General features: G+C 55.1%; 1 protein-coding gene across 2 annotated transcripts in view; it reads right to left on the bottom strand.

Moving 5' to 3' along the window:
- Positions 1-220: 220 nt before the first annotated feature.
- The window catches only part of INKA2 (inka box actin regulator 2), a 15,029-nt gene continuing 789 nt past the window's right edge, over positions 221-14,460 (bottom strand). Inside the window, exons 2-3 of one of the 2 annotated variants that reach the window (XM_029949060.1) lie at positions 9,822-10,007; positions 221-4,816 (exon numbers count right to left, since the gene is read on the bottom strand). In XM_029949060.1, the coding sequence (XP_029804920.1) occupies positions 3,992-4,816 (825 nt within the window). In that variant the 5' untranslated portion in view covers positions 9,822-10,007 and the 3' untranslated portion in view covers positions 221-3,991. The remainder of the gene's footprint in view (positions 4,817-9,821; positions 10,008-14,460) is intronic. The other variant, XM_029949059.1, reaches the window with a different exon arrangement.

The raw sequence follows: 14,460 nt of genomic DNA, 5'->3' as shown, positions 1-14,460 counted from the left end.
CAGATCAGAGCTGGAATATTCTGAAAGACATCAGAACGTGGCTCATTCAGCTCTCCAGTCCTTGCCAGGAATGTGAGGGCCCGCGGGTTGACTGTGAGGGACAGCAGGGTACAGGGGGCGGTGGCAGTGTACCTTAGGGCGTGGGGTCCTCTAGCAGCCCCTGCTGCCGTCTCCACTCCCCTCCCCGCACACGTTGCCCGCCATGAAAAAGTGTAAATTGTTCGCCGTTGGGCAAGACACAGCCCACCTGGGTAATATTTTTACAACATACAAAAACATTGTACATTGTCTTCTCTACAATAGAGAAAACTATTGTTTGATCCTTGCTACAGTCCTGTGAGGAGGGCCGGTATACATTTAACAGAAGAGGAAACCGAGCCTCCATGGAAGTTTTTTTGTCATTGTTGTTTTTGTTTTGTTTCAGCGGGGTTGCTCGGGGGACACGTGGTTAGCCCCTGGACTGAAGGTCAGGTGGTCTGGCACAGAGCTGCTGCCATGTTCTAGACAGGGCACACTCTGTCCTTTAGATCTCCAGCAGGCTTGCATTATCCCCGTGTCATAGATGAGAAAACGAGGCTCAGAGGTCAAGCTAACATGCTTAAGCTGATAGGGTCAGAAAATCCTGTTGGACTCGAAATCCAGGGCTCATTCCGTGGTATTGGCAGAAGTGCCTTAACTACTCTGGGTCAGGGAGTGGACCTGAGGTCCAGCACTGAGAGCTGGAGACAGGCCCCTGCTTCCCAAAGGCGAAAGCTGGGCTTTTGCTTTTAGGGAGGCCCTGTAGGAAATGGTGTGATTTGGGAAAGACAGGGATGGCCCCTCCCCCACGGTGAGCAAGGGGGATGTAGTGGGGACGGAGCCAAACCAAGTCTTATTCTTCTGGGCAAGCTTGGGTTCAGGGAAGGTTTTGGGGTGTGGCCCTCTGCCCTCTGGGAAAGAGGGGTCCCAGATCTGAAGGATTGGAAAGAGAAAGGAAGGAAGGAGATCAGGCAGGCCCAGTAAGAACTCTTCTGGCTCCGTTTATGATCAGGGAGCATCTAGAGACACACTGACCACAGAGAAGCAGGTGGGGGCCCGAGCAGAGGCCTAGGTCAATCAGGGGGTCCCCCATACCTGCCGGGGAAGTGGACCAGGTGTGAGGTGGGGCCCCATGCCAGGGAGGGTATTAAATGAGCTTCCAGCTTATTTGCATGTCCTAATTAACCATAAAATGAGCCCCAGGGGCAGAATTAAGCTGTCAATTTCCCTCTGTTTACTTCCACTACCTCCCCCTCCTCCCCACCTACATCGCTTAGACCCCAGACATTCCCATCACCTGTCCCCTCAGCTTCAGTGAAATATAGTCTCCATCCTGTCAGGACAAAAGCCCAGAAAAGGAGGGAAAAGAAAAAATTAGTGGGGGAGGCCAGTGGGAGGTAAATGAATTGGCCATAGTCTTTCATTAGCAAAGTATGCCTAGTGATGAGGGCATTACACCAGCCCTCGTCAAGACCAGAGCAAAATTGCCCCACTGGACAATAAGCATTCCATTTATTATCCATGCATGGATAATATGGGGAGGACAGGTTTTGTTGTTGTTCCTCTTGACTTGGCTTTGGAGCAGATCCGGACACTCCGTGGGGGAGTGTGAATAGCACAAGACTGGAAGTCTGTCGGGACCAATTCAGTCCCAGCTCCTGTGGCGGTGACCTTGGGCAAATTGCTGGACTTCCCTGAGCCTCTCCATGCAGAGTAAGAGTAACAGCAGCCGCTTCCAGAGCGAAGTGAGAAGGGAGCAGGAACACAAAGATGGCGGTGCCCGGGCCTGGGAATTGTGTTGGCAGCAAACGTCACTCCTGATTGTTTTCTTAAAATGAGTTATTCCCTGGGATCCCTTCTGGCTAACGGATGGGCGAAGAGTTGTTTCATCTTGCTGAGCCCCTTGAGCCAGGAACCCGGTCCTCTTCCTTGCTGTTTTTAGTTCTGGACCTTCAGATGTTGATAAAGTTTTGTTCCGTTGGGTCTGGATTATGACTGGTTCACAAAACAGAGAAATGGCCAAGAGCGAACTTTGTTTCCTGTGCAATCATTCCGGACTGGGAGCTGGTGACTTGGCCAGCACCCAGTGGGAGGAACCTTCACAGCACACACACAAACACACACACACACACACACACACACACACACACACACACACACACACACGCATTCTGAACACACACACACAGCACCACCACCACCACCAAGGCAGCCACAGCCAACAGGCCTTCCCGCAGGACTGAAGTATCAGAGTTCCGTGGGGAGACAGGAAGGATGGGTGGGGGCTTGCTCCTCCAGAAAGGGCTGCCTCCACTGGCCAACTCCAGGGAGAGAAGGCGAGGCCGTTTTGCAGGACAGTCCTGTTTCAAATCCCGGTTCTTCCATTAGCCAGAAGCCTCATCTGGGCAGCCTGGATGCCCCCTAAAAGCTTCCACCGATTTACTGGGAAGACAGCAATTTCTAGGGCCCTTCTGAAGTTCGAAATACAAGCTGTGCGCACTGCCTGACAGATAGCGAGCGCTCAAGAGAAATAAATAAAATTAGCACCTTGCCCCTTGTAGCTTCCACCGACAAAAATGTCAACCATCTGACTGCGTGGGGGTCTGAGAGCGATCCTACCCGCCCCTCAACTCCCGCTGTGCTGCTGCCGCGCTAAGCCTCCTCCTCCACCTCGGTCTCCAGGGGTCCAGGATGCGGGAAGAGCCTTTCTTGTTATTTTTCTTCTCCAATTTGTTAATGCGCCGAAGGCGGGAAGGCGTCTTGCCCTAATTGCAGCTGTCACCACCCCCCACCCCCCCATCAGCCAGAGAGGAGCTCAGTCGGGAGGGGCGAGGGGAGGCGAGGGGGAGTGCTCCCAGGGCGGGCCGGCCCAAACAGGGACCCACGTGGTCTCTTCCCAGGCAGCGGGCGTTCCCCGCGGGCGTGGGCGGCCGGCAGCTCCCCAGGGGGGCGCCGAGGGCCACGTGCGCCGCCCCAGGAAAGCTCCAGGCGCCTCTGGAAGGGAGCGGAGCTGCCGCCCTTCCCCAGCCGGTGCCTTCCCCGCCGCCGGATCGCAGGGTGGAGCTGGGAATCTAAAAATCAGCGTGTTTCTAATGCGCCCACCTTGGCCTCGCTGGTGAACGCCCGAGTGCCTGCGTCCTGCGGGGCGGGGGGGTTCGGTGCTGGAGGCGGGGTGCGGATGAGCGCGTGGGACTCCAGGGCCCGGCGGCCGCCCTTCGGCCAGCCCTGCTCCCCGGACAATGGGGATAAACCGCCTTCCTTGCTTACTCAAAAGGCGATAACAGATATGAGACATGAAAAGGCTTTCAAACTTTAAAGTGCTATACAGATATCTTTCCTGTGCTTCTGAAAAGACAGGGCTCGCAAGTACTCCTTATACTCACACTCCTTATTCGGCCCATGTCCCAGGATCCAGGTATGGGCTGAAATCTTGAAGGCCAACAGGGAGAGGTCGGGGTGGGAAGTTTCCTCTGCTGATCCCAGTCCCAGGAGGGCTGGGGTTTCATGCCTGTGCCTGGAGCAGTTTTGCCAGCGAAGCCAGCGGTTATAAGCTTGGGGACACAAGAGCCAAGCTCTTTATTGGGGGCCTCTCTAGGCCAACCTAAGGCCCCAGTGCCCCAATCCATACAGCTGAGGTCTTTGGGGCAGTGAAGGAATGTCAGAATTGCCTGGTCTCCTCCCCCATGCCCTTTGTCACCTGCAGCCCCAAAGGGAGCACCACTCTCTCAATCTGTCCCTTTCCGTGGGGTCCAGGAAGCCTCCCCTCCTCACCAGCCAGCCCTCACCACAGCCTCCACCAACCACGCTTCTGTCAGTCCTACTCCAGACACACTCGCTGCTTTTCCCTCCTTCCTGGGAAAAAGGAACTCAGAGTTAGGCTTTTGAAAGCCATAACACCCGCCCTGCATCCTTCCCAGGGCCCATCACTGGGCCCTGGACCTTTTGAGTTCAGTCACTTTTCTGTCCCTAGGATTCAGACCCAGACAGCTGTGTTAATATCAAAGCCCGAGGGTGCGGGCTCCAGGGCCTTGGGGCAGCTTGTGGAAGGACTCTCCCCTCTCCTAGGCTCTGCAGTGCCTGGGAAGGGGAAGTGTCCGGAGCCCTTGGAATGGCTCCGCTTCTTGGCCTTGTGTGAGCGGGCAGCTCTGGGCTCCGAGACCGTGGGTGTCACCCAGCCCGGTTTCTCCTTCAGCAGCCTGTCTCGGTCCGGCCGCACGCTGCGCAAGAACTTCCTAAAAATGTTTGCTGTGAGGGCAAACCTGCGGCCCAGCTCCCGGGGCTGGCCCTTCTCCCCTTTGGCCTCCCCCGCCTCTCCCTTCTCCCCACCCTTCTCCAGTTCCGGCAGATCCAGCCAGTTGCCCACCAGGTCCGCAAACACATTGTCACCCAGGACCAGGGGCTGTCGATTCCGGCCCCGGGACATTAGTGTGGAGGTCCAGTCTTCCGGTTCTGGCGCTGGCCCCTGCTGGGCACAGCTCCGGCACTCTGGTAGCTCCGCTCCAGGCAGGGGGGCCAGATCCCTCCCACAGACACTCCTTCGGGACGCAAGCTTCGTGCCAAGAGCAGGTTGGTTTGAGGAGGAGCATGCCGCAGGCCTGGGAGGGGCTGGGCCACCCTCCCATGGCAGCGGCCTGGGCTGCGTCAGGGGGCTTTCGGGACAGCCCGGGGCAGGACTCCCCCCAGAGATCTCCAGCTGTTCCAGTGCTGCTTGCACCTGAAGAAGCTTCAGTTCTTGCAGCGCACCCATCATGCAGTTCATCTGGTCCTGTAAGCCATCACCCACTTCCTTCATGGACATCTGCAGGGGAGAGAGAAACGCACAGGCCAGTGGGCCATGGGGGGCTGGGGAGGCGCTGCCCCTCAATGGCCCTGAATCTAGATGCCCCCGCCACCCCCACCCACACGCACACACCCCGGGGGTATTCCAGCCTGCCAGTGACCCACCTCCCCAAGGCCCAGTGCCTGCAGATCAGAGCTGGCAGAGGAGGAACCTTAAGGCTGACAAGCTACATGAAGGAGATAATCTTAATGTCGGCTAACGTGCTAAGGCAGGTGCTGTCCTCAGCTACATATGTGCAAATATAGACACGCATGTAAATTAATCTATGGTTAATCTCACCCACTGTCTATGAGGTGGTGACTAGTACTAAGACAGGGCATGGAGGCACGTGAGTAACTCGCTCAAGATGATCTAGATAGAAGAGGGTGCAGGAAATGGTGGCGACCGTCTTTGTGTTTTTACGAGGTGCTGTACCCTCTCCTTCTCCAGCCTCCCTGAGATGGCGATGACCATGGCCATGACAATGGCCATGATAAGAACAGTTTGTGCACTGTAATAGGAATTGAGCGATGTGCTGGGGGCGCATCACCGCTTATGATCTTCATATAAACCCTATGAGGTTGCTAGTATTGCTCTCGTTTTAGTGAGTTAACCATGGTGGGGGTGAAGTGACGTGCCTGAGGTCACCTCGCCCATATTGCTGGGCCTCAAACACAGCACACCTCACTCCTGAGGCCCTATACCCCAAGTACTGTCTGCCTCAAGGTGGCTGGACAGGGGAGCTGGGCTTTAAGGCTACTCGGCCCTCCCCCCAGGGCAGTGGAGGAGGGTGGAGGACATGAGGGCAAGACAGGGAGCTCAGATTCCTGAGGGAAAAGGCTAGGCCTGGGGCTTCCTTCCACTGCCTGTGCACATCTGGCCACTCAGGAGAGAGACCCGGAGGCCAAGGAGCTCCTATCTGCAGAAGCTCTTCTCAGCCCTTCTCTGCCTTCCAAACACCTGTCCTCTCTCAGCGGCGCTCACACTTGGCTCCGGTGCTCTTCCTGCCTTCTCAGCCCAACTGGCTCCACCACTCTGGCCGAGAGTGGGGACCCTGGGGGCCAGCCCCCCAGCCCCTCTGTGGGTGTCGAAGGCATGCGTCCCAAGTGCCAGCTGGAAGGGGCTGAGAGGCTGGCTTGGGTGAGGGCCGAGTTGAGGGGCCAGGACTGGGATGCGTGGTCTGATAACATTCACAGTCGCAGCCGCCCTGGTCCCGCCAGCTCCCTCCCCGGATCTGCTCGAACTGCTCGTGTTACCACAGCAAAACCTCTTGTGAGGGGACCATCTGTTTCTTAAGCCCCCCAGAGACCCATGGGGATCGTCTTACGGCCCAGCCTGGTCCTAATGCACAGAGCTAAGCCCACAGGATGGAGGGGTGGAGGAGTGGGGAGGGCGGGCACAGAGGCAGCTGACCCTCTCAGGCTTTTCGGTCAAACCCTCTGCTGGCAACCCCGACCTTGGCAGGGGCAGGGCACCAGGCCAGGCTCTCCTGAGCCAGCAGCACTCACCAACCAGAGGGCTGACTGTCCCTGAAGGCAAGGGGGCCTCTGCTCATTTGGGGGCGGGGGGTGCAGGGAAGCAGGCCCCATTGGAGTGGCAGCTGTGGCGGCAAGAGACACAGCCTGTGAGGTGGCTGTGCTTGCCGACGCCGTGACCTCTTTGGCTTCCAGCCTCCTGAGCCCTTCCTTCTGGAGGCATTTCAGCCACAGCTGGGACGACCCAGGGCAGAATCAGAGGGGGCCCTCAGCCTCACACCAACCTCCTCAAGGTCCCTTCCCGCAAACTGCTTCTCTGACTTCTCTTTTTCTGCCCCTTTCCTCGTCACCCCAACCTGGACCTCAGAGTCCCGTTTGGCTTTTTTTCCCCCCACCCTGTGCCCCTGTTCGTGTCCCCAGAGGTCTCACATCTGTTTTTCCAGCTCCCGGAATGCAGAACCCTCCTTGAAGGCCTTCTGGCCACCAGTCCGTCTTCCCAACACACTCCTGTGATCGTGTCACTTGCCACTTGCAAGCATGTCACTGTTCCCATATGCGTACCCCATGCTGCTGTCAGAACGTCATCAGTGACCCCTCAAGTGCCCTTTTCTATAGTGCTATTTCTGTATGCGGCTACTTCTATATGCAGCCCAGCCTCGCCCCACCCTCCTCCCCCGCCAAGATTCAATGCTCGGTTGCTCATAAAACATTCACTAAGCATCTACCATCGAGGGCAGGATCTGAGATCTACACATTGTTATGTCTCCCCAGAACCCAGCTAGCACCTTGCCTGTCCAACATACCCATAAAACATCTATTGAGTACCACTGAATACCCCAAGCCCTCTCTCAGGCAGTAAGTAATGCACTCCACCGAGAGAAAGAGTCGGGGGCACCGCTCAAGGCTTCATTTCACCAACAGGCAAGAAGTCTGAACTCGCAGGCTTCCTTCCAGAAGGCTGAACACAGTCCAGGTCGGAGGCAGTGAGAGGAATGAAATGACCCTATTCAATCTCTTCCAGTATGGAAAAATCCTGAAGACATAATGCTGACATTTTGTACCATTTTCCAGTGAGAATGAATGTGTGGGTATGTGTGAATTTGGGGCTGCTCATAACACAGAGGCCCCAGTCAAGTCAACAGGAGGTGAAATTAGACCCCTCTGGAAAGTGATCTTCTGTATTGCCTAAGGTCTTGGGTTCTAGAGACAAAGGGAACAGGGTTCAAATCCCAGCTCTGCCCCATAGTAGTAACCGTGTGGCCTGGACGGTGATTTGAATCGTTTTTCAACTTTTCCATTCTTCAAAATGGGAATATGAGTTTCTGCCTCACGCAGCTCTGGTCAGATTAGGTGACATAATGAGGGTTTATACGTGGACTGGAGGTGAGTTTGGGCGGTTATCTTAAGACTTCCTAAGAACATCCAGAACGGCTTCCTTAATGGACCTTAAAACATAGTAATGACAGAACTCCATTCATCTACCTGGTGCGATCAGGGAGAAACAGCTCTTGTCCTATTCTGTCCCAGCCCCGCCGCCCCCCCCCCCCCCCCCAGCCCAGAGGAAAAGCAGGGACGGAAAGGGAAGTCCTGCATCCTCTTGCCCACCAACCAGGGTACAGACACTGAGGACAGAAGGCAGCTGTGAGAGGGAGGACGAGGGGAGGAGGAAGTGTGGGAAGCAGGGACAGCCTGAGGAAGTGGCAGGAGCATCAGCCGGGTCTTAACTGAGAGGAGCTGCCTTTCCTGGCCCCAAGGGGAATGATGTCACCGGGGAGAAAGGGCCAGAGGGCAAGCTGCTGTCTTTCGGGGGGCGTGAGACCTTCTCAGATCCCAGGGTTTCTCCCGCCTCAGGAACTCAAGAGGGAGCAGTGTGGGGTGGGAGCAGAGGAGGGGGGCCAAACCAGAGAAAACCCCAACTAGAAATGGTCATCACTAAATCCCCATCTCCAGGCTGTACAGGGCTGAGTTCCTCTCTGGCCTCCCAGCACCAGGGCCTCCGGTCCTCCCTCAGGACAGGGACCCAGTCATACCCAGCTTGCCCTCAGGGGTCAGTTGGACAAGTCCTAGGAGGGTCTAATTGGTTTGATTGGTCCGAGTGCCTGTGGATCTAGCAGTCAGCCCTGTGCCCACCCCTAATCACACTCGCTGACACCCATATTCAGAAGAGCTGGCCTGCTCCACCATTGCACATATTGCTCTTGACAGCACGTCCCAGAGACGGGGGTGAGGCTCCTTGCTGAGAAAGGAGAAAGACTCTTATTCTCCTCACAAGCCTCCTCCCAAACACAACCCCCACCACCCACCTTTTAGCCCCCCAGCACCTTCCTGGGCCTGGAAATGTTTCATTCTAAATACGGTCTTCAGGTCAAACTTCTGTCTCTCCCCACTGCAATTCAATCCTGGATGGCCTCTGGGCACCCTCCTAGTGTTTGTGAAAAGCCCTGGGGGAGTCCTAGTGGCCTAGCTGCAGGCCCTTGCAAGGCAGAGGGCTATGGCTGCGAAATGCTACCCCCCCACCCCACCCCCAACTGTGTGTATGCAGCCTGAGTCCTTCCTTCCTGCTTCGCTGGACCCTGGTCATTGTGGCAGGCTGGTGACCTCACTTTATGGACGAGGAAATAGGACTCAAGACGCTCGCTTTCTTCCTCGACATTCTTCCCTGGACTTCCTGCATGGTTTTCACCATATCCACCTATCACCTAGTCTCCTATTTAATGCTTTACATAAATCTGTTTGTATGAATAAATATATTTCCGTGGGAACTTACAGGAAACGCATAGCATTTGCCATAAACAGATGGTAACCATCTAAAACTAAAAGATTTTCATCCAAGTATTAGATCCTCATGTCATCTTGCGTGCCCCTGGTGGAAATGTGGATCTATTGCCTGGGGTTCCCAAACTGGGAAGTATTCCTGAGAGGACCGGGACCCCAAGCCTGGCCCTCCTGCTCCAGCCCAGTGGGCTTTCCATGTCATCACGATCTGACTGCTCAGCCTCATGGGGTTGTTGCAAGAAGAAACCGGGATAGTCAATCTGACATGCAACGCACAATTATACGGGGAGGAAGAGCATGAAGTCTTGGAGGGACTCCAAGACCTAATTCAGTTCCTTTTCACTGACAGCAACTCTTCATTGAATCATCTGAAGAAGGAAGAAGAACCGTCTGGAGCTGAAGGGGAAGATGCTGCCATCCTGGACCTGCAGCACCGAGCCCTCGGAGGGTAGGGGTGGTTTGGGGTCAGCTGCCCATGGACAGCACCATCCCCCTTGGCAATCGCTGGGCCTCTGTGGTATGGGAGGCGCAGGGATGGGAGAGTGACACTAGCATCCTCGGCAATTTTCCCAAGCCCTCTCCCCGGCCCCTGACTGATCCCACAGCTGTGCCCTCCATCCGTCCATCTCACGGCCTCTCCCCGCCCAGCCAGAATCCTTTGACACGGGCTCCAGCTTTGCCCGCTAGGACCTGGCAGTGGGCCCTGCTTCGCTCCCCCCACCCCCATTACTCACAAGATCCCCACACAGTTCCTTTCAGCCCCTCGGGAAGCTGCAAGGAGGTTCAGGGCCGGAAACGGGAAAAGGCCCTGCTTTTGCCAAGTGGCCCATTCTGCAGTCCTGTGAATGGGGACCTTCACAGTCCCTTGCTCTTGGCTGGAAGGCATGACAGGAAGGTAAAACAGAAACCATGCCAGAGAGCTGGAGGAGGGAGGAGAAGAAAGAAAGAAGTGTGAAATGGGTGAGCCCGCTCTCCACTGAACCATCTACTGGGACCCATGGGCTTGGGCAAGAAGCAGACACAAGGAGAGCGGGGCCCTGTCTTGCCCTGCACGGAGCTTGCCTTTCAGGCTCACCAAGCCCTTCTCCCTGGACCAGCCTTAGCTCTCCAATGCAGGAAGTCTCAATTCCTTGGGAAGCAGAGGGGCCTCCGGAAGTAACCTTCCTCTCCTCCTCGCAGGTTCAGGCCTTCAAATTCTCCTTCGTGGACTCCTGTGATAACCACCTAACTTATCCTCTGCCTCCACTTCCTCCCACCTCCCCTCCGCCCCAGACCACCCACCTCCTGGATCCCAGGGATTCACTCAGCATGCTTCTTGCAATGCATATAGGGAAGAACGGACTTTTTAGCATGGCATTCAAGGTGCCTCACAGGCTGCTCTCAACAGTTCTTTCAGCCCCGTTGCTCATTATTTCTCCGCACCATACCCTATGTTCTACCAGACTGAAGTAGTCTTCGAACATCCCGCCCGACAGCCTCCAGACATCCCCGCTACTTGCATGTCTGTGCCTTTTGCTTCTGTTGTTTCACTATCCTCCTGAAATGCTGTTTTTCTCCTGTTCACATCCCTGCTTATCCCTCAAGGTCAAGCTCAAATGCTACTTCTTTCACAACTCTTTTCCTGATCCCTTCTCAGAGCACTGAACTTGTGCCTCTCACGTAGCACGCACCCTCTGTCTGTGTGCCGGACATACACATGCGTGGACATACGCATGCGTGCACTGGTTAGGAGGGTAAGCTCTGGCAGGGTTGGAACTGAGACTCTGCTACATACCAGTTCGGTGAACTTGGCGAAGTCATTTGACCTCACCATGTCTCATTTATAAAATGGGAATAATGGAAGTACAACTTCTCCGAGTTGCTCTGGCAATTAAATGACATAATACATTATATGTCTAGCAGATCAATGAATGTTAACATCAATTATTATTATTATTATTATTATTATTATTATCATCATCATCATCTCCCCTATTGAACTGTGAGTTCCCTGAAAGCGGGATCTGTGTCTCTTTGGGTGAGTTCCATTAACGTGTTCTGCGAATGAATGACTCATGCACACCAGCCCGATCAATCAATCCATCAAGAGTTTGCGGAGGGCCTACAACACAATGGGCATTGTGTTATGTGCTAAGGACAGACATCAACCATTTAATCTTCACAGCAGCTGTATCAAGTAGGTCATTTTACAGATGAGAAAACCAAGGCACAGAGGGCTTAAGTAATCTGCCTGGGTCACTCAGAGCCAGGATGTGAGTTCAACTTGACTTGCCCCCAAATCTCAGGCTCCTCTGCCCCTCACGGACCTGACCCCATTCTTCACCAGAGCTCTAAACATCAAAGAAGGCCACATCATGAGATCCTTTGCCAAAGCTTGTTTCTGCCTCAGGAAATTTTCTCTTTGTACCCAACAGCTGAAGGCTGTTCCTCCTATATCTCTTCTATTTCTATTCTCTTTTCTTTCCTTTAGGCCCTCGACATGTCAGAACCTCCTGAACCTGTGGCCACTAGTGGCTACATAACTGCCTTCTAGGAATACAAAGTTGTTTCCAGAAGGACCTTCTCCAGCCCAAAAGTCCCTCCACTGCTTCATTGTGCCTAAGCTAGGACGGATATTCTAGGAGGTGGGCTCCATCAACCTCCTCCTCCTCCAGAGAGCCTTCCTGGCCTGGCTGGACTTCATGAGCCCCTATCACTCAGCCTTTACACACTCTGTGTGCTCTACACTGATACTGACTCATGAGGCACACACGCCATGAGCATCTTACATGTGCTTCTTCTGTGTTCCTGTGTCTGCCCCATGTGTTGGAAGCCCTCAAGGGAAGAGTGTGTCGGAACAGCTGGTCCCAAGGCCTTGTGTTCAGGCAGGGCCCCTCTGCGGCAGCTAGAGGGGAGGGAGATATGTTCCCTGCTGCATTGTGGCGGCCCTGACCCCTCATCCCAGCAAAGAAGTGTGTCAGCTGCTGCTACTCTCCTGCCACATTTCATCCCTGAAAGCTGATCCCTGTCCTCTTCGAGGCCAGGGGAAAGGGCCAGTTCTCTAGACATCAAGCTAATTGAGCCAGGATCCCAAACTCTTAGCCTCTCCCCTGCCCAGGGCTCCCTTGTTACAGTGCAAATGTTCTGCTCCATGAAATTAAGAAAGTCTGTTATTTTGGTTTTCAAGAACACACTGGTCTCCTCTGGATTTTCTGGGCCAAGGACAGGGCCACAGAACATCCTTAACAAAAATTATTTTACAACCTGTGAATGTTTCCTTTTCCAGCAGGTTAATCCAGCACCTGTAGGATGCAGGCTTCTTGAAGGGATTTAGTGACATCAATGGATGTAGAACCTGACTAGTGTCCTCGCTGGGCATTTACTAACCTAAGGACAAAGCCAGGCAACACACAGTCCTCCTCGGCGGTAGGGAAGATTCTGCCTACGGTAAACACCCAAGCCATACCCCCTGCCCTCATCCTTACTAGCTCATGACACAAAACTTGCAGACCCAGGTTTTAAACAAGCAAGCACCTTCCTGTCCCAGTCACAGCCAAGGTACACTGAATTCCCCCACAGTCCTTAAGAGGAGCCAGAGGGCCGAGACGGGCTAACTCAGCTCTACTTTCTCCTTTACACCCATTGGGAAAACTGAGGCACAAGGATGTGGTTCAGTTACCTCAGGGCTGGGCTGAGGTGCCAGGGACTAAGGGAGGCTCTAATACCTCTGCCTGTCACTCTGCTCGGTCTCACTTCTGGGCAGACTGGCACTGGGGAGGAGGCGGGGCACTAAGGGGCTTGGGGAGGGTGCAGAACTCTCCCATCTGAGTGTCATTCTGGGCCTCAGGCCAGGCATTTGGCTTCCTCTCCAAGGGAGTCAAAGGCTGAAGCTGCTCAGACAAAGGGCCAAATGAAAGCTAATGGGGAGCTTGGTGACTTCAGCCTCTCCCCTTCCTCCTCCGGGGGATTGGGGCTCAAGTCCTTGGCAGGAGAGGGTGCAAATCAAGACCTGGAGCTCAGTTCAGAGAAGATTCCCATTTGCCTTTTTTTTATTCTCCTGGCATCCACAGACTGCCTTCCTCCCCTCACCCCTCCTCCCACCTAGGGTGCTATAAAAAATGCAAATCAGTAGGATTTTAAAATTCAAGCCTGTGCCAGGAACACCCACAAACCCTCTATTAAAGCATATCCTGAGGTGGGTGGTGTGGTCCCAGATTCCGAGCATAAAAAGAGGACTCTATTCGGTTCTTTTTTCAGCATGGGCCTTGGACTTCAGACATGATCTGTGATGACCTTGACCTTTCTTTCTGGCATTGGACAGATGAATGGGAAGAGTCAGAATTGTGTACGTGTGGGCTGGGGCTGACCATCCCAAACTGACATGGGAAACATGTGTAAAGGAGAGTGGGAAGGAACACCATGGAGACTCCTCTGTCCCTCTGTCCCTCACGGAAGCGGCATTTCTCTGGGTAACTCTCCCATCTGAGTTGTCACCACAAGAAGGGCTTGAAGAGGAAGTCCCAGAGAAGTGACCACTGACCTGAGAGGGCAGACCCTTGAGTGGCACAGACAGGAAGAGTGCTGGGAGCCTTGACCAGGAAGTGTCGGTGAGAACACCTGCTTTGCAAGCTGCACTCCCCCCAAAACGGGGCCCAGATACAGCTGCCAAGTTTCCAGGGGAGGGGGCTGTTGGGAGGGAGTGCAGAGTTTGCGGGCCTTAGTAGGGTTGGCTGTCACGGAATCTGGGGAGCCATGGGTCCAGGTCTGCTGCTGAGAGCCTGGACGTCCCTGGCTTTGGAAAGTGGGAAGAAAGAGGAGGGCAAAAAAGTGAGGAGTGGAGAGGTCTATTCCAAGAGAAACTAAAAGGGACAAAAAGAGGTAGGGGCAAAGACACCGGAAGGAGCTGGGTTGACAGAGAGGCGGGCCTGGGGGTGGGGGGCGGGGGTGTGCATATCTGTGTGAACTTGGGTGGTTGCAAGAAGAGGAAAGGTGGCAGGTGTGTGTGGGAGCTGGGGGGGGGTGGGTGGGTAGGGGTGGTATATGAAATCGGTGAGAGTCAGCCTCCCAGAGCTTCGGAGGCACCCCGCCCCCGACTTGGGTGATGCCCTGGTCCCCGACTGAGATCCCGTCTCCCGACCTCTGCACCCCTGGCCTCCGCACGCGTCCTCCGCACGCCCAGATCCGACATCTGGCCGGGCCCCCGCTTCTCTGCTCGCTATCTGCCAGGCGGCGCCCCTCCTCCGGTGCGGGGCCCTCCCCCGCCCGTCCAGCTGCCAGCCCCCTCCCTGCTGGCAGACAAGCCTGGGCAGACAGCCGGCCCAGCCTGCCCCCGCAGCCGCGCCGGCTCTGCCAAGCCCGGCGGGCCTGGGGGCCCCAGGCGGTGCCAGCTCCCCG

Source organism: Suricata suricatta, chromosome 8, assembly GCF_006229205.1.
Source record: "Suricata suricatta isolate VVHF042 chromosome 8, meerkat_22Aug2017_6uvM2_HiC, whole genome shotgun sequence".
Taxonomy (NCBI): domain Eukaryota; kingdom Metazoa; phylum Chordata; class Mammalia; order Carnivora; family Herpestidae; genus Suricata; species Suricata suricatta.
Note: the sequence above shows the minus strand (reverse complement) of the source record. Positions and strands in the feature narration are given on the sequence as shown.